Source organism: Sceloporus occidentalis, unplaced genomic scaffold (genome assembly GCF_023333645.1).
Source record: "Sceloporus occidentalis isolate IW3139 unplaced genomic scaffold, rSceOcc1.0.p SCAF_6, whole genome shotgun sequence".
NCBI classification, from domain to species: domain Eukaryota; kingdom Metazoa; phylum Chordata; class Lepidosauria; order Squamata; family Phrynosomatidae; genus Sceloporus; species Sceloporus occidentalis.
Window position 1 is genome coordinate 127,653,421 of NW_028316986.1, and position 23,693 is coordinate 127,677,113.

Sequence of the window (23,693 nt, forward strand, 5' to 3'; positions counted from 1 at the left end):
AGACATTTATTTCACATACCTGCATCTAATTTCAGAGAGGAAGGCAGCTCTTTTGATAAAGTAGTGAAATAGCTGTGTAGTCCTTTGAATGCAAGCAGCAAACTGGCACAAAGTGTATGGTGGAGATTGTAAGCGTGATTCAAAAAAGGCTCTGCTATTATAAAACTGCTGCCCTAAAAACAATTTATACAGTTATCAATCAGCAATAGCAGCCACAACAACACATTTCATTTAAAGGTGAACAGCAAGACCCCCAAGTAATACAAATGGTATTCTGTGTCCATACACAGCTTCAGCTACCTCATAAATTCCCCATGAATTCTGAAAAATCTCCAAAGCTGTAGCCATAAAGCACTATGGTTGGACTAGCAAAAAAAAAAAAGTGATTACCTCCCATACACATGCTGGACATCCTAGTTCTGGGCCAGTTCTTTAATATACACTTTCTCATTACTGAGCTTTTTTCTGAACTTAAGACTTATTCTGAGTAATGAAAAGTTATTGAATTTATTAAAAAGCTTCGAAACATTTATGTGTGCCTCCCGAAACAAAGTGTGCCCCAGAGGCCACACAGGCCAATTAGATCATTTTTGTGCTCCTAGCAATTACCCCCACCCAAAACCCTATAATAGCAACTATTTTTAAAAAAATGAAAATGCCCAATACAGTGGGCCCTTGGCTTATGCGGGGATCCCCCCCCACGTAAGGCAAAAAACACGTATGCTTGAGCCCCATTGGATATAATGGGGCTCGTGGTTGTGCTGCAGCTGCGCGCATGCACACACCATTCTTCTATTTACTGCGCGGCTTCAGAGTAAGCCGAAAACCGCCTATAGCGAGCCCACATATGGCACGGGCTCACTGAATTGTCAAGCATCACTTCTGGAGGCATTCAGAAATGGCAGGTTAAGCAAGAAGGGTCACCCAATTCTCCACCCAGCCTCCAATAACTCTGCAACTGCAAGTAGATTTCCTGTGTCCCCCCCCCCCCCGCCCCCATTGTATTTTTCAATTAATTTGGGGAAGGGGAAGTGCAGCCCACCACAGTTCTGCAAAGGTGAAAATTGATTTCGTACATGCCCACTCTCTCTGCATGAAGCATCACATGAAAAGCAACCAGTCCATCTTTTAAGATAACAGAAAGCATTCATGCTGTGTAATGACAGCGTAACAGATATATTTTACATTTTAGATAGTAATGCTGAATAATTATTCTTTCAAGCCTATTAAAAATATTAAAATCTTACATCAGCTGATAATTGTTTGGTGTAATTGTTGCCAAAGACAACACTTTCAAGAGAAGGAATCACAGAATCCCTGTTTTGTGCTGGTGCATTTCTGTTTAGCCAAGTGTTCTTGATTGGGCGAGGAAAGCTAAATACAAATGAGAACAAAATTAAAGCTTTAGAACAGAAATAAAAGGAGAATTAGAGAGATAGAGGTAGGAAAAAGAACAGCACAGCATTAAATCTTAACCTCAGCTATTTGTTTAGTGGCTTATGTACCCAGGTAGAAATGCAGTTGCATCTTCTAAATTTTGGACAAGCGATATGGACTTTAGATGGATGTAGGACAATAAGCCAGTGTGACATAGTGATTTGAGTACTGGGCTAAGACTCTGGAGGCCAGGCTTCAAATCCTGGCTCAGCCATGTAAACAAACTGGGTGACCTTGAGCAAGTCACACTCTCTCAGCTTCAAGGGAAGGCAATGGCAAACCCTCTTTGAATCAACATGCCAGGAAAACCCCATGATAGGTTCACGTTATGGATGCCATAAGTCAGAAATGACTTGAAGGCACACAGCAACAGGAGAATGAACTGGTTTCTGGAATCCAAATAAATGTGCAACTCGGTTTGAGAAGCAAACATAAAGTTGCACTAGCCACTTCTTAGACAGCAGCCCCCCATGCCATATCATTTTTGAAACTAAGGCAACTTTCCAAAAGCATTTTGTGAAATGGCAAGCTGTGAATGTCAATCTGTGGCTTATATTAAAGATGTGTGAGTGAAAAGGAAAGTTGGCTCACATAAATGAGCTCTGCTAAATTCTTCCAATTTGTTCTTCCTGTAGTAGCTCATTCCAAAAAATCTCTCCTCTCTCAGAAGAGGGGGAAGAGCCAAGCAAGCTCTTTTCCTTTAGTGGACTTCTACTTACTGTCCTCCAACTCCAAAACTCCAAGACATCTCTTTAGTACTTCTTTAGATACCAGCCATTACTTTTCCCCCTGTAGATTACAGAATGCTAAACACTCTACTATTTCATTAGGTACTGTTCTAATAAAAGCCTAACCGATTAGCTTTTTTGGAAAAAGTTAGATGCTCAACAAAATAATCTTATCCCGTGCTTGCAACCAGTAGAAAAATCACAACAAAAACCTCAAATAGCTGCATGGGAAGAAACTAATGTTAAATTGAAATGAAATAAAAAGAATGTATCACATGTGAGAAGAGGCGTAGTTTAGCTTATTGGCATAAAGTTTACAGTTTTTAAACAGCATAGTGGAAGGGACCTAGAGTATTCCAAGACGTGGAAAAGAAAACCATATAATGTAATAATGTTTCACTAGCACTACAGAATTCCTGTTCTCCTTCCAAATGCTTGTATGTTGCAGAGTTAGGCTTCTTTTAGTTGTCATTTGTTAATACAAGAACAATAATTTAAGTAACATTAAGACCATTTGAATACAGCCAGAAACATGATAACAGTATAAGAATACTCCATTTCTTACAAATTTGCTAGTTAAAGTTAGCTGTTTCCAGTGATAAAACAAGTTGGAAACAATAGCTAGGACAGTAATAACTGGAGACAGCTATGGCCATTAGACCTGCAAATAGGCAAGTACACAGTTAATTTCTGGTGCAGGTGATGGTACAGGAACATTAGGTTTGAGTACATATGAAACTTCTTTGATCATCTCCCCTTGACTGTTACAATTTATTCCATCAACCAACGTAGCAGTAACCACATATTTGCTTTTTGCTTGTTTGCACAGGACTTGTACGTTTTGTAGACTAGATTGTCTACAATCTCTCTATATATGGTACAGATCTTTCATGGCTAGCCCTTTTGTGTCAGGCAAAAATGAGCATGGACACACATTTGGTGTAAGAGAAATGAATTTTAAATGTCGTAATATTGTAGGTACTTTGGCATTGTTTTCCTTTGCTCTCTCATTTATATCCTTTGTTGAATGTCCCTAGGTTTTGTTAGGGATGATGGGAGTTGCAGCTCTTCTCCTGGCTTTCACTCTCACCCCCCTGGTCAGCGGAAGAACAACCAGTTTGACCAGTAGCTCTGAAATTGGCTGAAGATGTTTTCCAATCTTCTCTGGAGTCTGCTGGTTCTTGTGCAGCTCTCAAGACACCAGTCAACACAGTAGTCTTCTATAAAAGATCTACTTTTATTCTAATATATACACTATGCACAAAACAATTCACTACTCACAAAACTCACACTACTATACTCCTCAATACCCACACTACTATACTGCTCAATACCCACAAAAAATATTGCCATACATTATTGCTTATATAGGCATTTGTCTCCCATTCATTATACAGTTGCCACCTCCTGGGCGTGTACATACATTATGATTGACATATCATACTTGGCTCAATCTTTACCTCACATTGCATCATACATTGCTGTCCACTCAATGACTTTCAGGTGATATCAATTTGCACCTTTTCACTTTGTCCTTGCCACATGTGTCCTTGGCTTTTAGGAACTTCTAATTACATTATATGCAACACCTATGTGCCATTTCAATAGCTTTTGCTGTGTCATGTTACTTTCAAATACATTCATATACATATTATATTTCTTGTGACTATATATCCCATGTTGCTTTTTCCTGACAGGTTTTACCCTCGACTTATGCAAGGGTCATATGAATATCTATAATTTTGCCCCTAAAGCCTGCCCTCGACTTATACATGAGGTCGACTTATAGTCAAGTATATACGGTAAGACATTTGAAGAAGAAAACAGAAATGCCACTGTTCAGAGAAAGCACTTAACTGATACTTAACCTCCGAAAGAAAAGGATTGGCTCCACAGCTATCTGCTGCAAACAGATCTCCCTGCTCCTTGAACCATAGGAACTGCTCAAAGGGTTAGGAGAACCTGCTGAATTGGAGCAAGGGCACTGAGGGGGAAGATCCTCAAAGCCAGGCCAAGGCACCTTTCTAAGTGGAAGTACCACTCATGGAATGCAATCCAAAGTGTCTGAACACTACATAAATAAATTATGCAGATTCTCAAGGAAAATTTTAAGTCACTCCTCCAATTTGTAAGTAGAACCATTATAAGAAAAGAAAAGATACAAAAGATTTCTATGCTCCGTAATTACATTGCCCTGTTTCTTTCTACAGTGCTTTCTTAGCATCAAAACAATTAAAGTAATCACGTTTCAGATTTCATACTTTTTTTCAAGAATAGAACTATAATCTAATCACCGCAAAGATGGTCCTGGAAGAAGCCTCCAGTTTATTTCAGCTGAGGAAAATTTGCTTCCATGCTAACTTCTAGCTGCTTCAGCTTGTGTTGGTCATGCTAATGTGTTCCCTGGCACTGTATCCAACTTTTCAGTATTCTTATCATTCATACAAAGATGGGGAACTGAGTTTAGTACATAGTGATTTGACTTAAGCTGAAACACACAGAAATCAGCATGGATTACTCTTTTCTGTGGCTCCCGCAATAAGCTCTTGACTCTTAAGATGTTTTAAAAGATATTATACAGAAATATACAATCTGATTCCCGTATCCACAGGGGATATGTTCCCAGACTTACTGTAGATAGTGAGAACCATGGATAACAGGGAACCCATATTTCTGCTGGAAGCTGATCATACAGTAGCACTGGAGGACCCCCAGATACCTAGAGACCTCCTCCCTTCCAGGATAAATAAATAAAACTACAGGTGTGGTTTTAAAATTGTTCAGTTGTTTTTAAATTTTAGATTGATACATTTTAATGCTTTTGTATTGTTTTTAAATTGTATTGTTTTAAACTTGTTGTTTGCCACCTTCAGTCCCTACATTAGGAGAAAGGCAGGATATAAGTACAGTGCTACCTCGGGTTACGAAATTAATTCGTTCCGCGGCGCCGTTCGTAACCCGATACATTTCGCAACCCGAAAAGGCGCTGGAAAGCCGCTAGCCGCGCTTCCGATTTAAATTTCGCGCCGAAATTAATTTCGTAACCCGAAAAATCTTTCGTAACCCGGAACAGTTTTTTTAAATCTAACTTTTTCGTAACCCGGAAATTTCGTAACGCGGTCAATTCGTATCCCGGGGTACCACTGTAAATACAATAGTAAAAATAATAATCACATAGCTACAGGGGTTGGACTGTAATTACTTCTAAAATCCAGTGTGTGTGTGTGTGTGTAGTATTATTTTTATGTATTTATTTCATTTTTACAAGCACTGAACAGGACCTTAGTCACTTGAGGAGTGTAGCTATAAGATACAATTCAAGTATTCACCATTCTGACTGTGTAACTATTGTTTTAAAGACGAGATAAACAAACAATAAATAAGAATGAATTATATCTTATTATATTACTAAATTTGAAAAAAAGTGTAAAATGTCAACCTTTATATTAATTACCTTATCAATGGTTGGTGAAGAGCAACTAAAGAGGCGTGGACTATAACAGAAATGACAGAGAGGTGAAAGTAATCAAACATGACATTGACATAGTGATGAAGGCCTTGTTGTAAGGTAAAGTGCAACTTTAGTGTTCGGCTGCTAATTAGCTGCAATGTATTCAGGTCCTCTGGCCTAAAAAAACAAGAGCACAATCACAGTCACCATTTTGAAAGTAATAGTACTATTACGAATGCTTAAACACAAACCGTGGCTTTTACTTGTTTGTAAAAAAATTATTCATCCAGAATTAATAATCTGATGTGCAGAACTTTCAATGAACTAGTGGAGTCCCAGCCACTGAAATGACTGGAAGCCCCTCTATGCACACAGAAGATGTTTAATCCTCAGTGAAATCTACATCATGTACATACCTGGAAGTGCACAGACTTTGAGAATCAAAAAAAATCTATAAATAATACCAACAAACATGAAACATAACTTAACAAAAATGTTCAAGTCCAAGCATTCATGTCTAAATAATCTCTCATAAAATTACTTCTCACATTAAATAACAAGAACTTTCATGTTGTAATCCATATGTTATAACATACAGTCTAATCCAGAAGTTGTTTCGTAGGCAATTTATAGATAGATTTCAAAAATGCACATCCACAGACTTTCCTACTTCATTAACATTAAGACCATCCTCACATGAAAATGAGGTTCAGTATATGGTACCAGATGTCGCTTTTGGAAGCTAAGCAAGTACAGGCCTGATTAATACTTGGATGGAAAGCCACCAACAAAGACCAGGTGCTGTAGGCTAAATTTCAGAGGAAGAAACAGGCAAAACCACCTCTGAGGATTGCTTGCATAAGAAATATGAAATTCATGGGCTGCCAGAAGTCAACAGGCTAATTAAAAATTAACCGTCTAATTAAAAATAATAATAATTGTAAGCCATTCTGAGAACCTTTGTGGCTAAAGTGCAGGATATAAATACTCTAAATAAATAACAGGCAACTTGAAGATACACACATACACACACGTGTGTGTGCACGCCATTAACACTGAAACAAACAGGGAATTCCTTGCATATAATGGCACACATACAGAACTCTGAACGAAAGACTTCCTACTTGAAATAGCTATATCAAGACTGCAATATTAACAATAAAATATCATTTAGTTTTGAACTTACGAATAATCTGTATCTGTAAAGTGTAAATCTAGAGAAAGCAGAAAATTCATTTCATTAAGAGACTCTTCGATCTAGGAAAAAGATTGAAAAAAAGATAAACATGATTTGTAATAAAAACATGGTTTATTTTGCAATTCTGTCTTTGCCTTATTTATTAATTTAAAGTGTTTGTATACTGCCCTTCATTTCTATTCAATTCTTGGGCTGTTCACAATAGCTTGAAATATAGTAATAAGATAGCTACAATAAAAATGAATAAAACTGCAGACAGAGTAGTAAATAGCAATATTCTTCCTTGTCCCGAGTGGAATTCAAGATGTATGTGAATATAAAAAAATCCTAGATTATATCTGGGATATTTTATGATTGCAGATCCTAGCAGAAAGGACTTATCTGAAATGCTATATTCCCTCCTCTGCTGGTTGGGGATATGATCATTCTTAAACCCCTTTCCATCTGTAAAGAGTGAGGCCAAAGAGGTTTAGGTAATCCAGGGACTCCGCTTTACACAGGCAGTAGGTATGTGCTGTAGGCTATCACTAGTTCTAGGAGTAGGGGGGGATTAGTTAGATTTGGGGACATGATGGGAGAAAAAACAAGTTAGACAAAATACTATGCTCATGTGGGACAAGTAGATTGGAATAATGGTACAAAACCATACCTACAGATGATATTATGCAGTTATTACACTTCCAGCACAATCAGTGGAAAATCTCAAATGTCTGGGCTCACTTTCTCTCTTCAGTGACAAGGGTCAGAATTCCTTTTCTCCCCCACTACAAATATTTTATTAATTAATGGTCAGAATTCTGACCAACTCTGCAACCAATTACAGCCCATGCCCCAAACCATGGAAGAGCCAGCCGGGAGATAGCAATCTCATAAAACCAAGAAGCAAGCTACGTTGTTATATCATCACAATCCTATCCCTAGCTAAAAGGAGGAGCTTTTCTCATGCAGGAACTCTGGCAATGTAGAAGCATTTTGTACAAGTTTCAAACAGTCAATGGCCAAAGGGGAAAAAAAGACACAGAGGGCAGATGAACAAGTCCTATTGCTTCAGAACCAAGGCATAAACAATGACCACTAGGAATTTAATAATAATAATAATTATTATTATTAATTTGAATTCCACTTCTGCACCAGCAGCTGAAAGGTAAAGCATTTAATCAACAAAATGGAACCAACAATGTACAAGAAACCCAGCAGATGCTCCAAAGCATGGAAGTGCCTGCCTTCGAGACAAACACAAACACACACACCTCTAAAACCTTCCAGAAAAAGAAATGAATATGCAAAGCTCTTCAATTTCTTCCATCCTTTCTATGCTATGACCAGCTGTGTACTAGTTAAATAGTCTCCCTCTATTCAGCAGACAACAGTCTCTCACATAAGATTAAATATATACCAATAGTTTAAGGGAGGTCCTTCTGCTTATAAATTCTCAAATTCAGGGAAGCTGAATGAAGAATGCAGCCACTCACATTGTTTGGTGAATACCTGGCATGCTGTTATTGCTATTGCCACTGCAATATTGGTAGACTTGATTGTGTAGAGTCACTTAACATCTCAATGGGATCCAAACTCTTCTTTTTAGAAGTCATATTCTATACACCTGCCTTTCAATCATGGGATACATCTTATGTATGTACTGATCCTGACTGCTCCTAGGTCAGTGTATGTGGTATATGTATACATCTGTGTATGCATTGGGTGGGCTGCTATTACTGTGTTGGGTGAAATCCCTATCATTTCTGTTACTATATACTGCCTGGCTATCTTTCCTTGCATGGGCAAGATGAAGGTGTATTGATATACAATTCTGCAACTACCAGGGATGCTACTGGAAGAGCTTGTCATTGTCACCATAACAAGAGACCTATTCCGCAAGATCCGGGAAATCAAAGGAAATTTCAAACCAAGAACCGGGACACTCTATGACAATAAAAATAACATAATTCAAGACCAAGAAGGAATAAAAAGATGTTGGATGCAATAAACAGAAGAGTTATATAAAAAAGCTGATAAAATGAAAGACATGTGAAACAAAGCCATATGAAGATGAACCCCAAATTCTAAAAAGTGAGGTAGAAGCTGCAATAAGGGAAATGGTGAAAACAAATCACCAGGAACTGATGATATCCAAACTGAACTGCTGCAATCTATGCTGACTCTCTGGAATGCTGCCAGCAAACACACATATGCTGATAACAGAGTCTTTAGCCCAGTGACAGTAAAGCAGAACTTACACAGAAGTAGTCTGAATGCAGTTCAAGAAGACAAGCCGAGATCAGGATTCCAGATTCACCGTGCTGAGAGTCAAGCCAAAGTCAGGATACCGGGAGACAGCGTGGCCAAACAGTCCAAGGTCAAAACAGCCAAAAGATAACACAGGTCCAGTCCAAGGTCAAGGTAACAAGAATCTAGATACTAGGAGCTAGTGCTAGCAGCAATCACGCCGAGGGATCATGCAATAAACTCTAGCAACAAACTCAAGCCTCTCTCCCACTTAAATCAGGGAAACTCTCCCTCAAGCCACCTGAGGCTGGTTTGCTAATTGTCTTTCTGCAATCCTTCTGGATCTGCGCCTGCAAGCACTCTCAGCCCTCCTCTCTTGATAGGAAGGCACCTGCAGGCAAGCCTCGTCTCCAGAGTCACCACTAGGCTGTGGCACCATAGGAGGCCTCTCCTCAGCACTAGGACCTGGTTGGACCTCCTGCTCTGGGGCTGGGGAAGCACAGCTGGGACCTGGCAGAGTAGAACTAACACCTGGCGTAGCCTCAATCAGCCCTTGCTCTGGAGGAGGCTCATCCTCCTCCTCATCGAGCTCATCTTGGCTGGCCGTGACACTGACAGAGTAATCTACAAACAGGTATGTCAGCAGATATGGAAAACAAAACATTGGCCAACAGACTGGAAACAATCCATGTACATCCCTATCCATAAAAAAGGAGACACAAAAACCTGCAGCAACTATAGGACCATAGCATTACTCTCCCACACAAGCAAATTTATGCTCAAAATTCTGCAACACAGACTCCAACCATACATGGAGAGAGAAATTCCAGGGGTCCAAGAGGGGTTCGGGAAGGGAAGAAGCACTAGGGACCACACTGCAAACATACGATAGCTAATGAAGTGCATGAGGGAATTCCAAAAGAAAATCTGCATGTGCTTTATAGACTATAGCAAAGCCTTTGATTGCATAGATCATGAAAGGCTATGGAGCACCCTTAAATACATGGAATTACTAACACATCTGATAGTCCTGATGAAAAATCTGTACTCAGGACAAGAGGCTACTCTCAGAGAAAGAACATGGTTCCCAATTGGCAAAGGGACTAGACAAGGCTGCATCTTATCACCCTACCTGTTTAACTCATATGTTACTGAAAGAGTCTGTCACTGTCACCAGAACGAGAGACCTATTCCACAAGATCCGAGAAATCAAAGGAAATTTAGTAAAAAAAAAAAAAAAAAGCAGGACATAGGAGGAGGAGTGAAAATAGGAAGAAGGAAAATCAACAATCTAAGATATGCAGATGACACCATGATACTAGCAGAAAACCTCCCGGACCTGGAACAACTACTAAGGAAGATCAAAGAAGAAAGTGCAAAAGCAGATGTACTGTTGAACATAAAGAAAACAAAAATAATGACCACAGAGACTCTACATAAATTCAAACATTGATAGAAATGGGGACTGCAGCCAGGAAATCAGAAGAAGATTAAGAATGGGGAGGGTCGCTATGAAAGAACTAGAAAAGATCCTAAAATACAAACTTATACAACTGAGCACAAAAGTTAGAATCATACAAGCCATTGTATTCCCTAATAGCATGTATGGATGTGAGAGCTGGACAGTTAAGAAACAAGATAGGAAGAAAATAAATTCATTTGAAATGTGGCACTGGAGAAGAGTGTTGAGGATGCCATGGACAAAAAAGACAAATAAATGGGTCCTAGAGCAGATCAAGCCAGAAATCTCCCTGAAAGCCAGGATGGTAAAACTTAGACTGTCGTACTTCAGACACATCATGAGAAGACACAACTCACTAGAAAAAACAGTAATGCTCGGAAAGATGGAGGGAAGTAGAAAGAGAAGAGGACCACATGCTACATGGATGGACTCAATTAAGGAGGTCACAGATATGGCTGTACAGGAACTAAGCAGAGTAGTGGAGGACAGGGGGTCTTGGAGATGTCTCAACTACAGGGTTGCCATGGGTTGAGATGATTCAAGGGCAGTTAACAACAATCTTTGCATAAGCAATGTGAAGGTGTACTGATATGTAATTCTGCAGCTACCAGGGATGATAGCAGAGGAGTCTGTAATTGTTGCCAATATCATGCTTTTGACATCTATTATTGTGCCATCAAAAACTATGTACGTAATGCAGGACAGGATCATGACTATGTTATGCTTGCCTTAGTAATGGCGTAATGGTAATCTGCACAGCTAAATTTGTGGACTGACTATTTAACATGTTTAGGTATGTTCATAGTTAAGTATATGCAAGAGAATATTACCTTCCTTTCATCCAGCAGCATTTTAACTTTGAAGATCATAACATCATTCACAGACACCTCCTCATTTTTGTAAAGAATCTGAAAGGTTTTACTACAGACTACATTGTCATGGACTGATGCTGGAAAGGCAAGATCAGCACCTGAAGATGATAATATGGATTAGAGATAATCAAGATTTAAATGTCAAGATTCTGATTCTTCTTACAAAAAGGCAACTAATATATTCAACAAATTAATGTTTCTAATAAATCATTTTCATTTTGTCATTGTGATGATGATGATGATGATGATAATAATAATAATAATAATAATTTATTTATAGCCCGCCCAATCACAAGGAAACCTTATGTATGCTTATTCAAACAATTTAAACCTGTTGGCCATCAAATAGTATTAACTTAAGTTGTTAAGTTAAGGTCTTGGTTAAGTTCACAGATAACAGTATTATTACAGTCGGCCCTCAGTATCCATGGAGGACCCATTCTAGAACCCACCGCAGATACCAAAATCCATGGATGCTCAAGTCCTATTGTTCCCAATGGGGGTGTGGCCACTAGGCTGCACCACCACTGAGGACAATGGGCCTTCACTGGCCCTCACTCAGGGATGCCTTCCTCTCTCCTTCACATGCAGTGAGAGGGAGGCAGGGGGCTGCTGCTGCTTCTGCTTCCTCCTCCTCCATCCCTCCTTCCGCTCACCGACGGCGGGTGGATGGCTGGACACATCCAGCCACCACCATCACTTCTTCTTCCTCCTTCTCTTCATCCTCCTGCCCCTCCTCCTTCTCCTCCCTCCCGGCTCTCACCAGTGGGCTGGCGGCTGGCAACATCAGATCGCCACTACCGCTGCTTCCGCTTCCTCTTCTTCCTCCCTCCCTCCTCTCCCTGGTGGCAGGCGGGCAGCTGGCGGTTCCTTCTTCCTCCCTCCTCCTCCTCCTCCTCCCTCCCTCCCTCCCTGCTCTCACTGGCAGGTGGGCAGCTGGCAACATGGCACTGCCGCTGCTGCCACCATTTCCTCTTCTTCCTCCTCCTGCCTCCTCTCCCTCTCTCCCTTCCCTCACCAGCAGTGGGCAGGTGGCTGAAGGCATGGGGCCACTGCCACTTCCTCTTCCTCCTCTTCCTTCCTGTCTTTTCTTCCCCCTCCTCCTCTTGCCTCTTCCTCCCAGCTCTGCTTCCTCCCTCCAGGCTCTCACCGGGAGTGGGCAGGCAGCTGGCGGCATAAGACTGCAGCTGCCGCTTCCTTCGCCACTGTCGGTGCCATCTCAATGTGGGCTTGCTGCCCACGGATAGTCAACTAACAAATATTTACTCTGCTGACAGTGCTTCTACAGTTACTACTAAAAACTCAAATAGTAATGAAAAATATTCACACTTACTCGCTGCATGTAACAAGCTTGCTTCAATTTTGTGTGGAACTCTTGGAGGAATTTTCATAGATACACGAATCTGGTAAAAGCTGCAACGGACAAAATTATTTACAAAGTAACACTGTTTTATCTTGCTCTTTTATTTATTTAAAACTTTTTACATGGTTTTCACGATGGCTCACAAATTCCTTAAAAACGCATCATAAAAGCAGTTACCAATCCTCCAGCAAATTGCAATACAGTTAGAAGCAGTTAAAATAATTCAGCACCAACAAATCAAAGGCAGCAAAAAGAGAAAAGAATGTAGCCTAAAATACAAACCCAGTTACACATATTACACATATCAGAACACCAATCTAATTTGGATGTCTTCTAGTGCATTAGGGAAAAAATACAGCAGCCAGGTTGCTGACTTGGGCAGCTTATAGGGAGCTTGTAACTTCCTTGCTAAGACAGCTCCAATGGCTGCTAATCCATTTCCAGGAAGAATTCAAAGTGCTGATTATGATCTTTAAAGTACTATATGGCATGGGTCCAGACTATCTGAAAGGCTGTTATCTCCCTCTATAAGCCTGCCCAAGCTTTAAGACCCGTAAGAGTGTCCAACTACCACCATAGCCACATTTGGTGAGGAAATGGGATAGCCCCTTCATTGTGGCTGCTTCCAAGTTGTGCAATTCCCTTCCATGGGAGGTCCTCTTCACCCCATCCTGCTCTCATTTTTCTGGCAGGCAAAGACATATATATATATATATATATATATATATATATATGGTTTTTAAGCTGCTGCAGCAGATGGAGTGCATCCCTCTTTCTTCAAAGATTGTGCCCAAAGTAGCTCAAAAATATATCAAATGAGCAGCATTATGACTCTATGGTTCGCTATTTTTCTGTTATTCAACTTCTTTCCACCAAGCACCAACTCCAGCTTGGATTTCAAGCAGCAGGTTCATTATACTCCATATTGATAGGATGGAGCAAGTCAAGTGGAAGATGCTCTCACAGAAGAGTTTGGTTTATGCTGGGCTTGGATCAGAGCCAGTACAGACATCCTGCTACCGGCCCTCCAAGTCACCGCTTGGAGGCTAGCCCTTGCGACATTTGGAACATGATTTATGGTTGATTTATGATGACATTCATGATGGATTTATGACCCCTGTGTAAGCATTGAAGTTGTGGCCATCTTTTAACCCAACATACCATGTCCAGCCCTTGCTCTGTCCTGGTGCAAATACTCAGCTCTTTGATGTTAGTCTCTCCCCATCAAACACTCTGGTGTCCTGTACTGAACATGAATCCTTCATATGCCCACTCAGAAATAGGTTCTGTTAAGTTCACCTGTGCTTATGTTAAAGTATATGGGCACAGTATTGGAGCCTTAACCACAATAGTCTTCTATGGCAGTGCACCCATCCATTCAACAGGGGATGTGCATAAAAGTGAGTGACCATATTCAAAGGGAAGGACAGCCAAATTACAACAGGGCTCAAAACATTGATACTGTATGTAGAAACTATGTTTATGAATTTGCAAAAACAGAAATAATTTAGGGATCCATGTTTTGAAACAATATAATTTACTAAACAAAGTAACTGTTAATTTAATCAGCTAACACTTCAATCACAAAATAAAACAGCCCTTGATTTAATCTTGGTACTTAGAAACATAGAGGCAAAACCGGAAGCACAAGAATTCCCACACCACACTTCCTCTCTGGAAATTAAAAGTTGAAAATGTTTTTCCCATGCAGTTTCTAGCCAAATAGTACAACAGGCAACTGATACTAGCTGTGTTAAATTGATATTCATTGTCAAGAATAGTTTTAAAATTCTACACTCTAACAACATTTAGTTTTTAAAGTTATGTTGGTTTTAATGCTTTCATTTTATTTCACTATATTTCATTATATATTTGCTATATTCTATATTCCCCAATTTAAAAGATACTAAAAGTATTCCTTTTCTTTAAATAATAAACAATAGCTTTAATTTACCGTGCCCTATGAAGAGCGGCTTATTTAGCCTGGAGATGAGAAGGTTAAGAAGTGACATGATACTCATATTTAAATATCTGAAATGATGTCATACTGAGGATGGAGGAAGCTTGTTTTCTGCTGCTTCAGAGTCTAGGACACGGAACAGTGGATTCAAGCTACAGGAAAAGAGATTCCACTTAAACATTAGGAAGAATTTCCTGATGATAAGAGCTGTTCGACAGTGGAATATGCTGCCTTGGAGAGTGGTGAAGTCTCTTTCTCTGGAGGTTTTTAAACAGAGACTAGATGGCCATCCTTCAGGAGTGCATAGCAGGAGGTTGGACTGGGTGGTCCTGGTGGTTTCTTCCAATTCTATGACTTTATGATTCTAAATGTGATCTCAGACTGAAGAAAAATCAAATACTTCTTTTAATATTCTCTGATCGTGTATATTATACAATGTGATTTAAGAGGCAGTTTACAAAAAACAGATACCAGTGTTTTAGAAAACTGACAGCTTAATGAAGTAACCAGCTAAAAAATTACTTTAATAAGCCTGGATAAAAACTATAATCACTGTTGATGTTTTTAAAACAGTGAAATCTGTTTTCTATTCAACCATCTCCGTGGATGTCTGTCATCAGGTATACAAGATAACAGTATGGGCTAGTTCCACCAATCTTCAGTTAAATTATTCACTTGTTATTTCGCTCTCATTTACTATGTATGCAGCACACAATGAGGCAGAAATCTATCAATAAAATACTAAATGGGTAGTGCTAGTTGAAAGTGAAGGTTTTACAGCTTAAAATAGAAATGACCTTTGACTTCATCTAACTAGTTAAGGATGCCTCCAGTGGCTTAACTAGCTTTTTCAGTATCCTATGGCTCATGAAGGAAAATGAGGATTAAAAATACTAGACATAGCATGGCACAGTAGTACATAATCAAAATACAGTGCGCCTGCATCATACGCGGGTGCGCCTTACACGGACTTGAGTTTACGTGCTCAAGCCGCGGGGAGCGCACAGGGCAGAAGGGGCGGTGTGTCCCATTCAATTGAATGGGCACGCACGCCCATGGCGCCTGTGCGCCGCCGTGCATGAGCCCCATTGTTTTCAATGGGGCTTGAGCATAGGCGGAATTCGCCTTACGCGGAGGGGTCCGGAACGGATCCCCCGTGTAAGGAGAGGGCCGACTGTATGTCAGTAAAGCTCATGAGAGATTAAAATAGCTGCTAAGTCAACAGAAACAGGGTTCACTTTTAAAATCAAGTTGAAAAGGCACATTTATAGTGAAATAAGATGGCAAAGGCCCAGTTCAGAAGCAATGTTTTTGGTTCAATAAACCTTGTGTATTCAACTGGAAATGACCATTGTAAACATGAGGACTTGGACCAAAAGTGAGAATTTGTACCTGCATGTTTCCCTGTGCCCGTGTTACATTGCTGTTATTTCGTTTGTTAACCTACAAACCTCCTATTACATTTGAACTCAAAAACTGTGGTTTAATCTTGGACTATGAAGCGGAATATAAAATCTGACTCCCTGACTCAGGAAAATGAAAAAGGCAAGTCATTCTATTTCCGACACTAGGCACGAAAGTGCATTGATCAAGTATTGAAAAGGCATTTCCTTGGCTCAAAAAGGTCACTTTAAATCAAGAAATTTGCTTGGTCAGGACAATAACTTTCAACTGGAACATATTAGTTGTAAAATTCATTTATATTTTATTTTTTAAAAAATACTTGACAATATAGAAGTATAGATCTCTGCAAATTTGCTTTTAGCCTCAAATTTGGATAGAAAGCGAGGGCATAAGGCGTGAATAACCAATTTGGCATCAAGATCAGATTTTCCCATGATGGACTGGTTATAATAAGTAACAAGCCAAGGAGCCTTGGGAGTCCTGGCTCATTCTGTATGAGTAATGTGGAGATGCAAATAGCCTGGCAGCTCCCACCTACAGCAAGAATGAGCTCCATGGTTTATTTACCTGCATAAAAAACTAAGACCACGGAGCTTTTGCTTTGTTCAGTCATGCTGTTTGAATGCAACTACAGCTCTGTCCCAGTGTGGCTTCTCTCTCTCCCAGCCCCCACTTATTATTAACCTTTATTTATAAAGCGCTGTAAATTTACACAGCGCTGTACATACAATCTTTTTAATTGGACGGTTCCGTGCCCTCAGGCTTACAATCTAAAAAGAAACGACACAAAAGGAGAAGGGAGTGGTGGTAGGGAAGGGGATGAGGGCCAGCAATTCTTCTCTACCTTCAAGGCCTGGATCAGGGGAGATGGACTGGAGGGAGGGCTTGGCTTCTTAATGGATGGTTAGTTAATCGCTTCCACAACAAGCCAAAGAAACTACAGCACAAACCCTGGATTCTTTGTTTGGCTTCTTGGGATGAATGTGTGCAAACTCCAACTGAAGCAGCACCTACTGCCTGTGTCTGGGCAGAACAAGAAACAAGTCAGATGAAAGCTCTCAGGTTTACTCAGCCATTCCTGCTGCAAATGGAAGTGTTTAGGTAGTCCTCTGGCTTCTTGTAGCCTACAAGCTACACTGACATGTCAACATGCATTAATGTAATTATGACTGATTCAAAATTTAAGGTTTGTTTTTTTAAAAAAGGGATGGTCCTGAAAAACCAGAAATATCTATAAAGATTTTGGGGGATCCAGTATAACTCAGAATTCTAGGGCAGAAAAAGGTTTTTTTTTTGGGGGGGGGGGGGTGCAAGAAAAAACTTACATTATTCAAAATGGGAAGAATCATAATCACAGAGTTGGAAGAGACCGCAAGGGCCATCCACTCCAACCCCCTGCCATGCAGGAAATCTAAATTGAAGCATCCCCGACAGGAAAGTGATGTCAAAAGAGCTGCACCGTAAGAAATGGAATCCAGACTTTCAATTATTTTATAACTAAATATCGACATTGTGGATGTTAAATAAATATCCAAGGATTGCAAGTTAAACAAAACTTGATGATCTTTTGAAATATGTCCTCAATCGAACAATGATACAAGACTGATTTTGAGATTTTTTCCCCCAAAAAATAGAAGTTTTAGAGTTCTATAAACAAAATAACTAGAAATAGAAATATAAGGTGCAATCTGATTCACACTTACTGCTTCTAAGGAGATATGTCTAGGACTGCACCGTAAAGCTGCAATCTGACACATACTTACTTGATCAGAAGCCTTATTCAATGGGTATTACTTTTGAAAATTCATGCATAAGACAGGATTGCAGAGCTCCTATAAGTCAACTTAAATTACTCAGATCACATAATGAAATAATACCTACTCTTTACAGATTGACAAACCACAACAATGCTTTGAGTAATATTTTTGCATTCAACAGTCATACTCAAATTTCATAATTATCACATTCAATACTCAAGTCTCATAGTATCACTCCCTGAGATTATGGCCTGTAGTAAAACCATCTTGAATTAGAGTAGCCTCTTCTGTAAAAAGCTAAGCTAGAAAAACTGAATGCCAACAATTCCCTACTGGATATCTTCTCACCACCTGGCAACCAAAAAAATTAAGTTACAACCCAAGCACCATGATATGGCCAAAGTATGCATTTGAATATGGAATAGCATGACTCCACAATCCTTTTTTCCCATGTGGATCACAGAGTAAATCAGTTAAGCATCTGACCAAGGACCTTCAGAAAATTATAACTGCAACCATGTTGTACCCTCCAATATGTAGTAGACACCTATAATACCCAATTTTCTGTAAACCAGTTGCAGAAGCTTCCATGGCTCAAGCTCAGTACTTTGAACACTAAAATTCTGAGGAAGGGAGAGCAGGTGGTGATGAATCAAGAGGACTTGCATCCATGCCTGTGAACCAAGCCCATGTTGTCTTTGTATTCTATTCATGAGAAATCTGTTATGATATAGATGGAGTTTCAATTCATGATACACTAGCTTTAAATTAAAATGTCTGCAGAATTAAAGGTTAAATGTCAAGTGTTAATAAGCATAATTTTTTTTCTTTCTTTTTTTTTAAGTGTTGGCCTCTTCCTGCCCTATTCCATCCTCAAACCCTGCATATAGAATATTATTTCAACCTGCCTTGGATCGCTCTTGTATAGAACCGTAAACAATATTTAGTGGGAAGAACTTCTACAACTTCATCTGCCACATATATTCAATCACTTATTAATCTTCTTTACAAATGTACTTCAACAGTAATACCACTACATAAGTTGTTTATGAAAATATGTTACTTACCCTCTTTGAAACAAATCCACATTATAAAATTTATGCAGTTCCACGGAGAATTCTACCATTGCTTGTACTTCACTCATTTTTATGTAGATACAGAGCTGAGGAACAGCTGCCAGCACCTTATTTACTGGAGAGAAGGACCATAAGAAACTTAAGCTGTACTCTTACCAGACATGAGCCATTAACCATATTTCTGCTCTTAACATCTATGGCCTTAATGAAAATGTGCTACATGATCCCAAGTTTTAATATTAATCACTACCACCAGAATGGTCATCAGTACAGATACAGAATATAAAACAGAGGAAGAAATAATTATTCTTGCTTAATGTGGTAACCATGAGCACACCTGCTAGGACATAAGCTCCACTTAATTCAGTGGGAGCATTTGCAAGTGAAATATGTTTGGGATATGGGTGCAAACAAATGTTTTACTCTTGAATTATTCTTAGAATAGCAAAGTGTTCCATATAAAGACTTAGGGGCTGTGCAGGCCAGTTCTGAAGAGGCAGCCTGCAGGCGCCTCCATTATTGTCAGATTGAGGCCGTGGCAACCGCATGCCATGGCTCTGATCTGGCCTTTCTGAGGCACAAAAAAGAAGCCACAAAAAGTGGGTCCTTTTTGTGCCCTTGAAAGGGCACCATAGCCACTGGCACGACAGCTTTACAGTGCTTCTTTGGTGCTGCGTCATCTAAACGCAGCACCAGGGGAGCACCATGACACCGTGCGCCATCTGTTGCGGCGTCAGGGCATGCGTCATATGGACGCCACGCCCTGACTCGGCCCCCCAGGCTGGCCTTAATGACCAGTCTGCACTGGCTCTTAGTTAATCTGGTGACAAACACATTTGCTGTCACTTCATTTTTCAGCTACAAAAATACAGAAATCCTAAATCTAACCACACAGAAAGGATTCCACCTCAGCTTAGGCCTCTTTGGACATAATGATAAACTACAGTTGAACATATGGGTGTAGAAACCTCTGACCCTCCCAATGATTTGGAGTACAACTACCATAATTCCTTATCTTAGGTGACATTGAATTGGAGAAAGGTAAACTGTACTACAAAATGTCGGAAGGGCCAAAAGCTCTTTGTCCTTAGCCTAACAGTATGTGCATTTCCATTCATTCACTCCTCTATCCACTCTCTTATTCCAGTGCAGCACTGAGAGAAAAGTTGGAAGTTTTTCCTTCCACTTTTAATCTAATCAGATTTCTGAATTACCATCTGAACTAATTGAGTGCTGACAGGTTTTGAATCAAAATGGAGGCACAGAGAAACAAGGGGGGGGGGGGAGTCATGATAACGCTCAGTATCAACTAAAAAACACCATCATCCTAAGGTAATCTGTTCCAGCCCAGCTCAGTGAGAATTGAACTTGCTCAGTGGCCAGGAAGAGATATGTGCTGGTATAATAATCAGAATCTCCTGTTATGCCAAAGTATATACTTCAATTGTCATTACAGAAGGAGGCATTCATTACCTCCTTGAACAATAAGCCCAAGCTAACAGTGTTTGGCTGCACCCATGAAGTCAATCATTGGCCAGTGGAGGTGGGAGGACCCCCAGATACCATCCAGCTGCAGCTGGGGGTAGAGAAAATGTTACCATACCAGACCCAAGCCATTGCCTTCTGTAAGTCTGGAAGAGCAATGTTTCAAAACTGCAACTCAGTGGTGCCCTAAATCTCCGGGTCCACAAAGTATACTGACTGCGGGGTGAGAAACAGTAGCCTGGTGTAAGAATGCTGATACAGATTTAGGCTTGCTAGAGTTTATACATGTCTCATCTTATATGCCAATTAAAAACAGGATTGCCAACAACAAGTGAATAAAGAATTCAGGAGCTGAAAGACCCTGCACCAGCTCCACCCATCAAAACAAGAGTGGACCTCCTGCAAGCTATTACTGCATCCTGCAACACACTGCTGTATGTTTCTCTTATCAAGTGTAAAACACTTGAGTTGGGCTTTTTTTGTACAGTTTCATTCATTTCATGTAATACAAACATGCAAATGTCTGTATTAAGACTGAATTTTTTTTCCTTAATAATTTTCCCATTCAGCAAGTAAAATATAAATGTTCTTCTCACTTTGATACAATATAATATTAATGATGCAAAGGGTGTTACTAAAGCATATTATTGGGGCAGACATTGTATTATTAAAATAATGTATTTTCTTTTTACCTCTAGTAATAAATAATCCATTTTAACGCAGGTAATAAGAAGTCTTCCATTCCCCCATTTCTGCTGTCAAAAGCATGCTGCTTGCTCTGCAAGAAAAGGAACTGAAATTATTGTACATCTGTATTCAAGCAATGTACCTATATAGTTTGCTCTAATTTTCCTGTTTTTCTTATCTTTTTTTTTAATAACCCTCCCCAACTTTAGCTAATAATTCCTAATAATTGCTAAATGGAACAAATAGCAAGGTGTATATATGGTAGAATAATGACATGTTTTAAAAAACCAACCAGTTAGTTTACTGCAATTTTATATATGAAAACAGATTCAAACAGTACACATTTTAAAGAACACCTATGCTTTCACATGTCAATGTATGGTTTAAATCATATTTGTAATCCATGGTTTACATTAATTACATTTATATATGTTATGTTCTACTGAACAAACCACAACTTAGATAGTTTCCCTCTCTTTTCAGTTTTACTTTTTACAGTGACAGGTTTCCCTGTGTTCCTGTATCTGCTCTCTGACAAAATGGCTTAGTCCAGTGGTTCCCAAACTTTGATCTTACAGGTTGCACTTCAACTCCCAGAAGTCCCAGCCAGTTTGGCCAACTGTCAAGAATTCTGGGAGCCAACGTCCAAAACATCTGGAGGACCAAATTTTGGGAATCATGGGGCTAGCTGAATGAGTCATTCAGTATGCATCTGAAATGTTAACTGGCATGAAGGCTAAGTACAATTTGCACTAGCCATAGTTCAGCATTATACTGAAAAAAGACCTCCAAGCATAAGCACCATATTAAATGTAACACAGGCCTGTTACAGACTGCCAAAATAAAGCTGCATCGGGTCTCTTTGGAGGTATGCTGTTTAAATGATGCATGCATCCTAAGAATCTGGAAGCTGCACCAAAGCTACGCTCTATTCCTTAGGACTGGAGCATGGCTTTGGTGCGACCTCCGGACTCTTAGGATGCATGCATCGTTTAAACAGCATACCTCCAAAGAGACCCAAAGCAGCTTTATTTTGGCAGTCTGTAACAGGCCACAGTGATCTACGGTAGAATTTCATTTCATACTCTTGTCCTAAAGAAAGTGTACAGCTCAGTAGAAAATAAAATACTGTATATGAGAAATTATGTTGGTGGTGTTTAGATGGAATTTCTGATCCAAGCAGAACATATTTACTAATTCAGATTGCATAAAGATCTTATCACAAGGAGAACAGATGGAAAATAATGACTTTTTTTAGGGAATTACATGATCCTTTGAATTGTAAATAGGTTGTATTTTTCTTTTCAGAAAATGCAGAATTCTGGCTGTTGAGTCACAATTATAATAACCTATGAGCTGAAAAAACAAGTCCATAAATTGGGACTACAGAACCTATTAGTCACTAAAAATGACCAAAGCAAGAATAATAAAAGAACATAGTGTTGGCAGAGATACAAAATACTTTGAATGCCAATATCCATTTGAAAATAAAGCTGTTTAAGCAGATTTATCCTCAGTGTCAGTTAAATGGCACAAAGGGCTTCAAACCCCTCAGCTATTTGAATTAAGCTGTTTCACAGCAAGAAAGGCAACTTTAGAGGATGACCATTTGTTGTTGGAGTTCAAAAAACAATAAGTGTAAAATTTCCAAATTAAAGAAAACAACTCCTGTTACAATTAAATGGTAACTGCAAATGCTATGGAGAGGTCTTAGCTGGCTGAATTCTTCTCGTGTCACTTTTAATATATAGTTCTAACCTGTAACAGGTGGATGGGGGGAACAAAATTCAAGAGCTGTGTTTGGATGTAGCATTTTTTTGATGTTATGTGCTGTTACCAGCATTGGTGCCTTAAAATCATAAATATGGATGACTTTTCTTCTGATGACCCTATACAGATTGCCTGATGGGATACCTGACACAGAGTTCTCCATCACTGCAAGACAGACAGGTCACGTAGGCTATTGAAATATAGATCAAAGAGGCCCAGATAGGAGTTGCCAACAGAAAAGGGTCATTCACACCTTTGAGGCAGATTTATGGCCAGGATGCTTTGCCAGGCCAGAACCATTCTCACCTTGGATAACCATTCTCACTTTCTATAGATCAAGCAATCTTTAATATGTAGATTTGGCTTTGCTTTGAAATGTGGAAACAACTCTTCGCCTGAGGCAAGATTTTGCCTATTTAAGGTCCCTCAAACCTTTTGTCTATGTTCTGTCTTAGAATCCAGACAGGCTTCATGTCGGTCTGAGTTCTGATATAGTTCCAATCCACTCCCCCTCCCTTCCTTCCCCTCCGTGTTGCTGAGTCTTCATCAATCTGGACCTGGAGCACCGCCAATACAGGTGAATATTCCCATTAGAAAGCCTCATGTTATCTATCCAGCGCTAACTTACTATATTCCTGAGTTCTTGGATGATTGTGTGAGTGTATGATTGTCTTATGTGTGAATGAATAATAAACAGTATTCAGTTTTCATAAAACTTGTCTCTGTTGACCTATTTACCTTGGCTACCTTCGTATACATAGGATAGAGACCGCTCCTCTGTTTGAGCTAATGATAAATTCCCCAGACCAAGATCTCC

The 23,693-nt window shown here is 39.6% G+C and overlaps 1 protein-coding gene across 3 annotated transcripts in view; it reads right to left on the reverse strand.

Annotated features, from left to right (window-relative positions):
* The window catches only part of LOC149311389 (protein FAM135A-like), a 76,170-nt gene that overhangs the window by 34,209 nt on the left and 18,268 nt on the right, over window positions 1-23,693 (reverse strand). For all 3 annotated transcript variants that reach the window (XM_089530984.1, XM_089530982.1, XM_089530983.1), the window contains exons 2-9: window positions 21,112-21,197; window positions 18,926-19,049; window positions 12,708-12,787; window positions 11,333-11,472; window positions 6,803-6,873; window positions 5,620-5,793; window positions 1,248-1,374; window positions 20-173 (exon numbers count right to left, since the gene is read on the reverse strand). In XM_089530984.1, coding sequence (XP_089387110.1) covers window positions 20-173; window positions 1,248-1,374; window positions 5,620-5,793; window positions 6,803-6,873; window positions 11,333-11,472; window positions 12,708-12,787; window positions 18,926-19,002 — 823 coding nt within the window. In that variant the 5' untranslated portion in view covers window positions 19,003-19,049; window positions 21,112-21,197. The remainder of the gene's footprint in view (window positions 1-19; window positions 174-1,247; window positions 1,375-5,619; window positions 5,794-6,802; window positions 6,874-11,332; window positions 11,473-12,707; window positions 12,788-18,925; window positions 19,050-21,111; window positions 21,198-23,693) is intronic.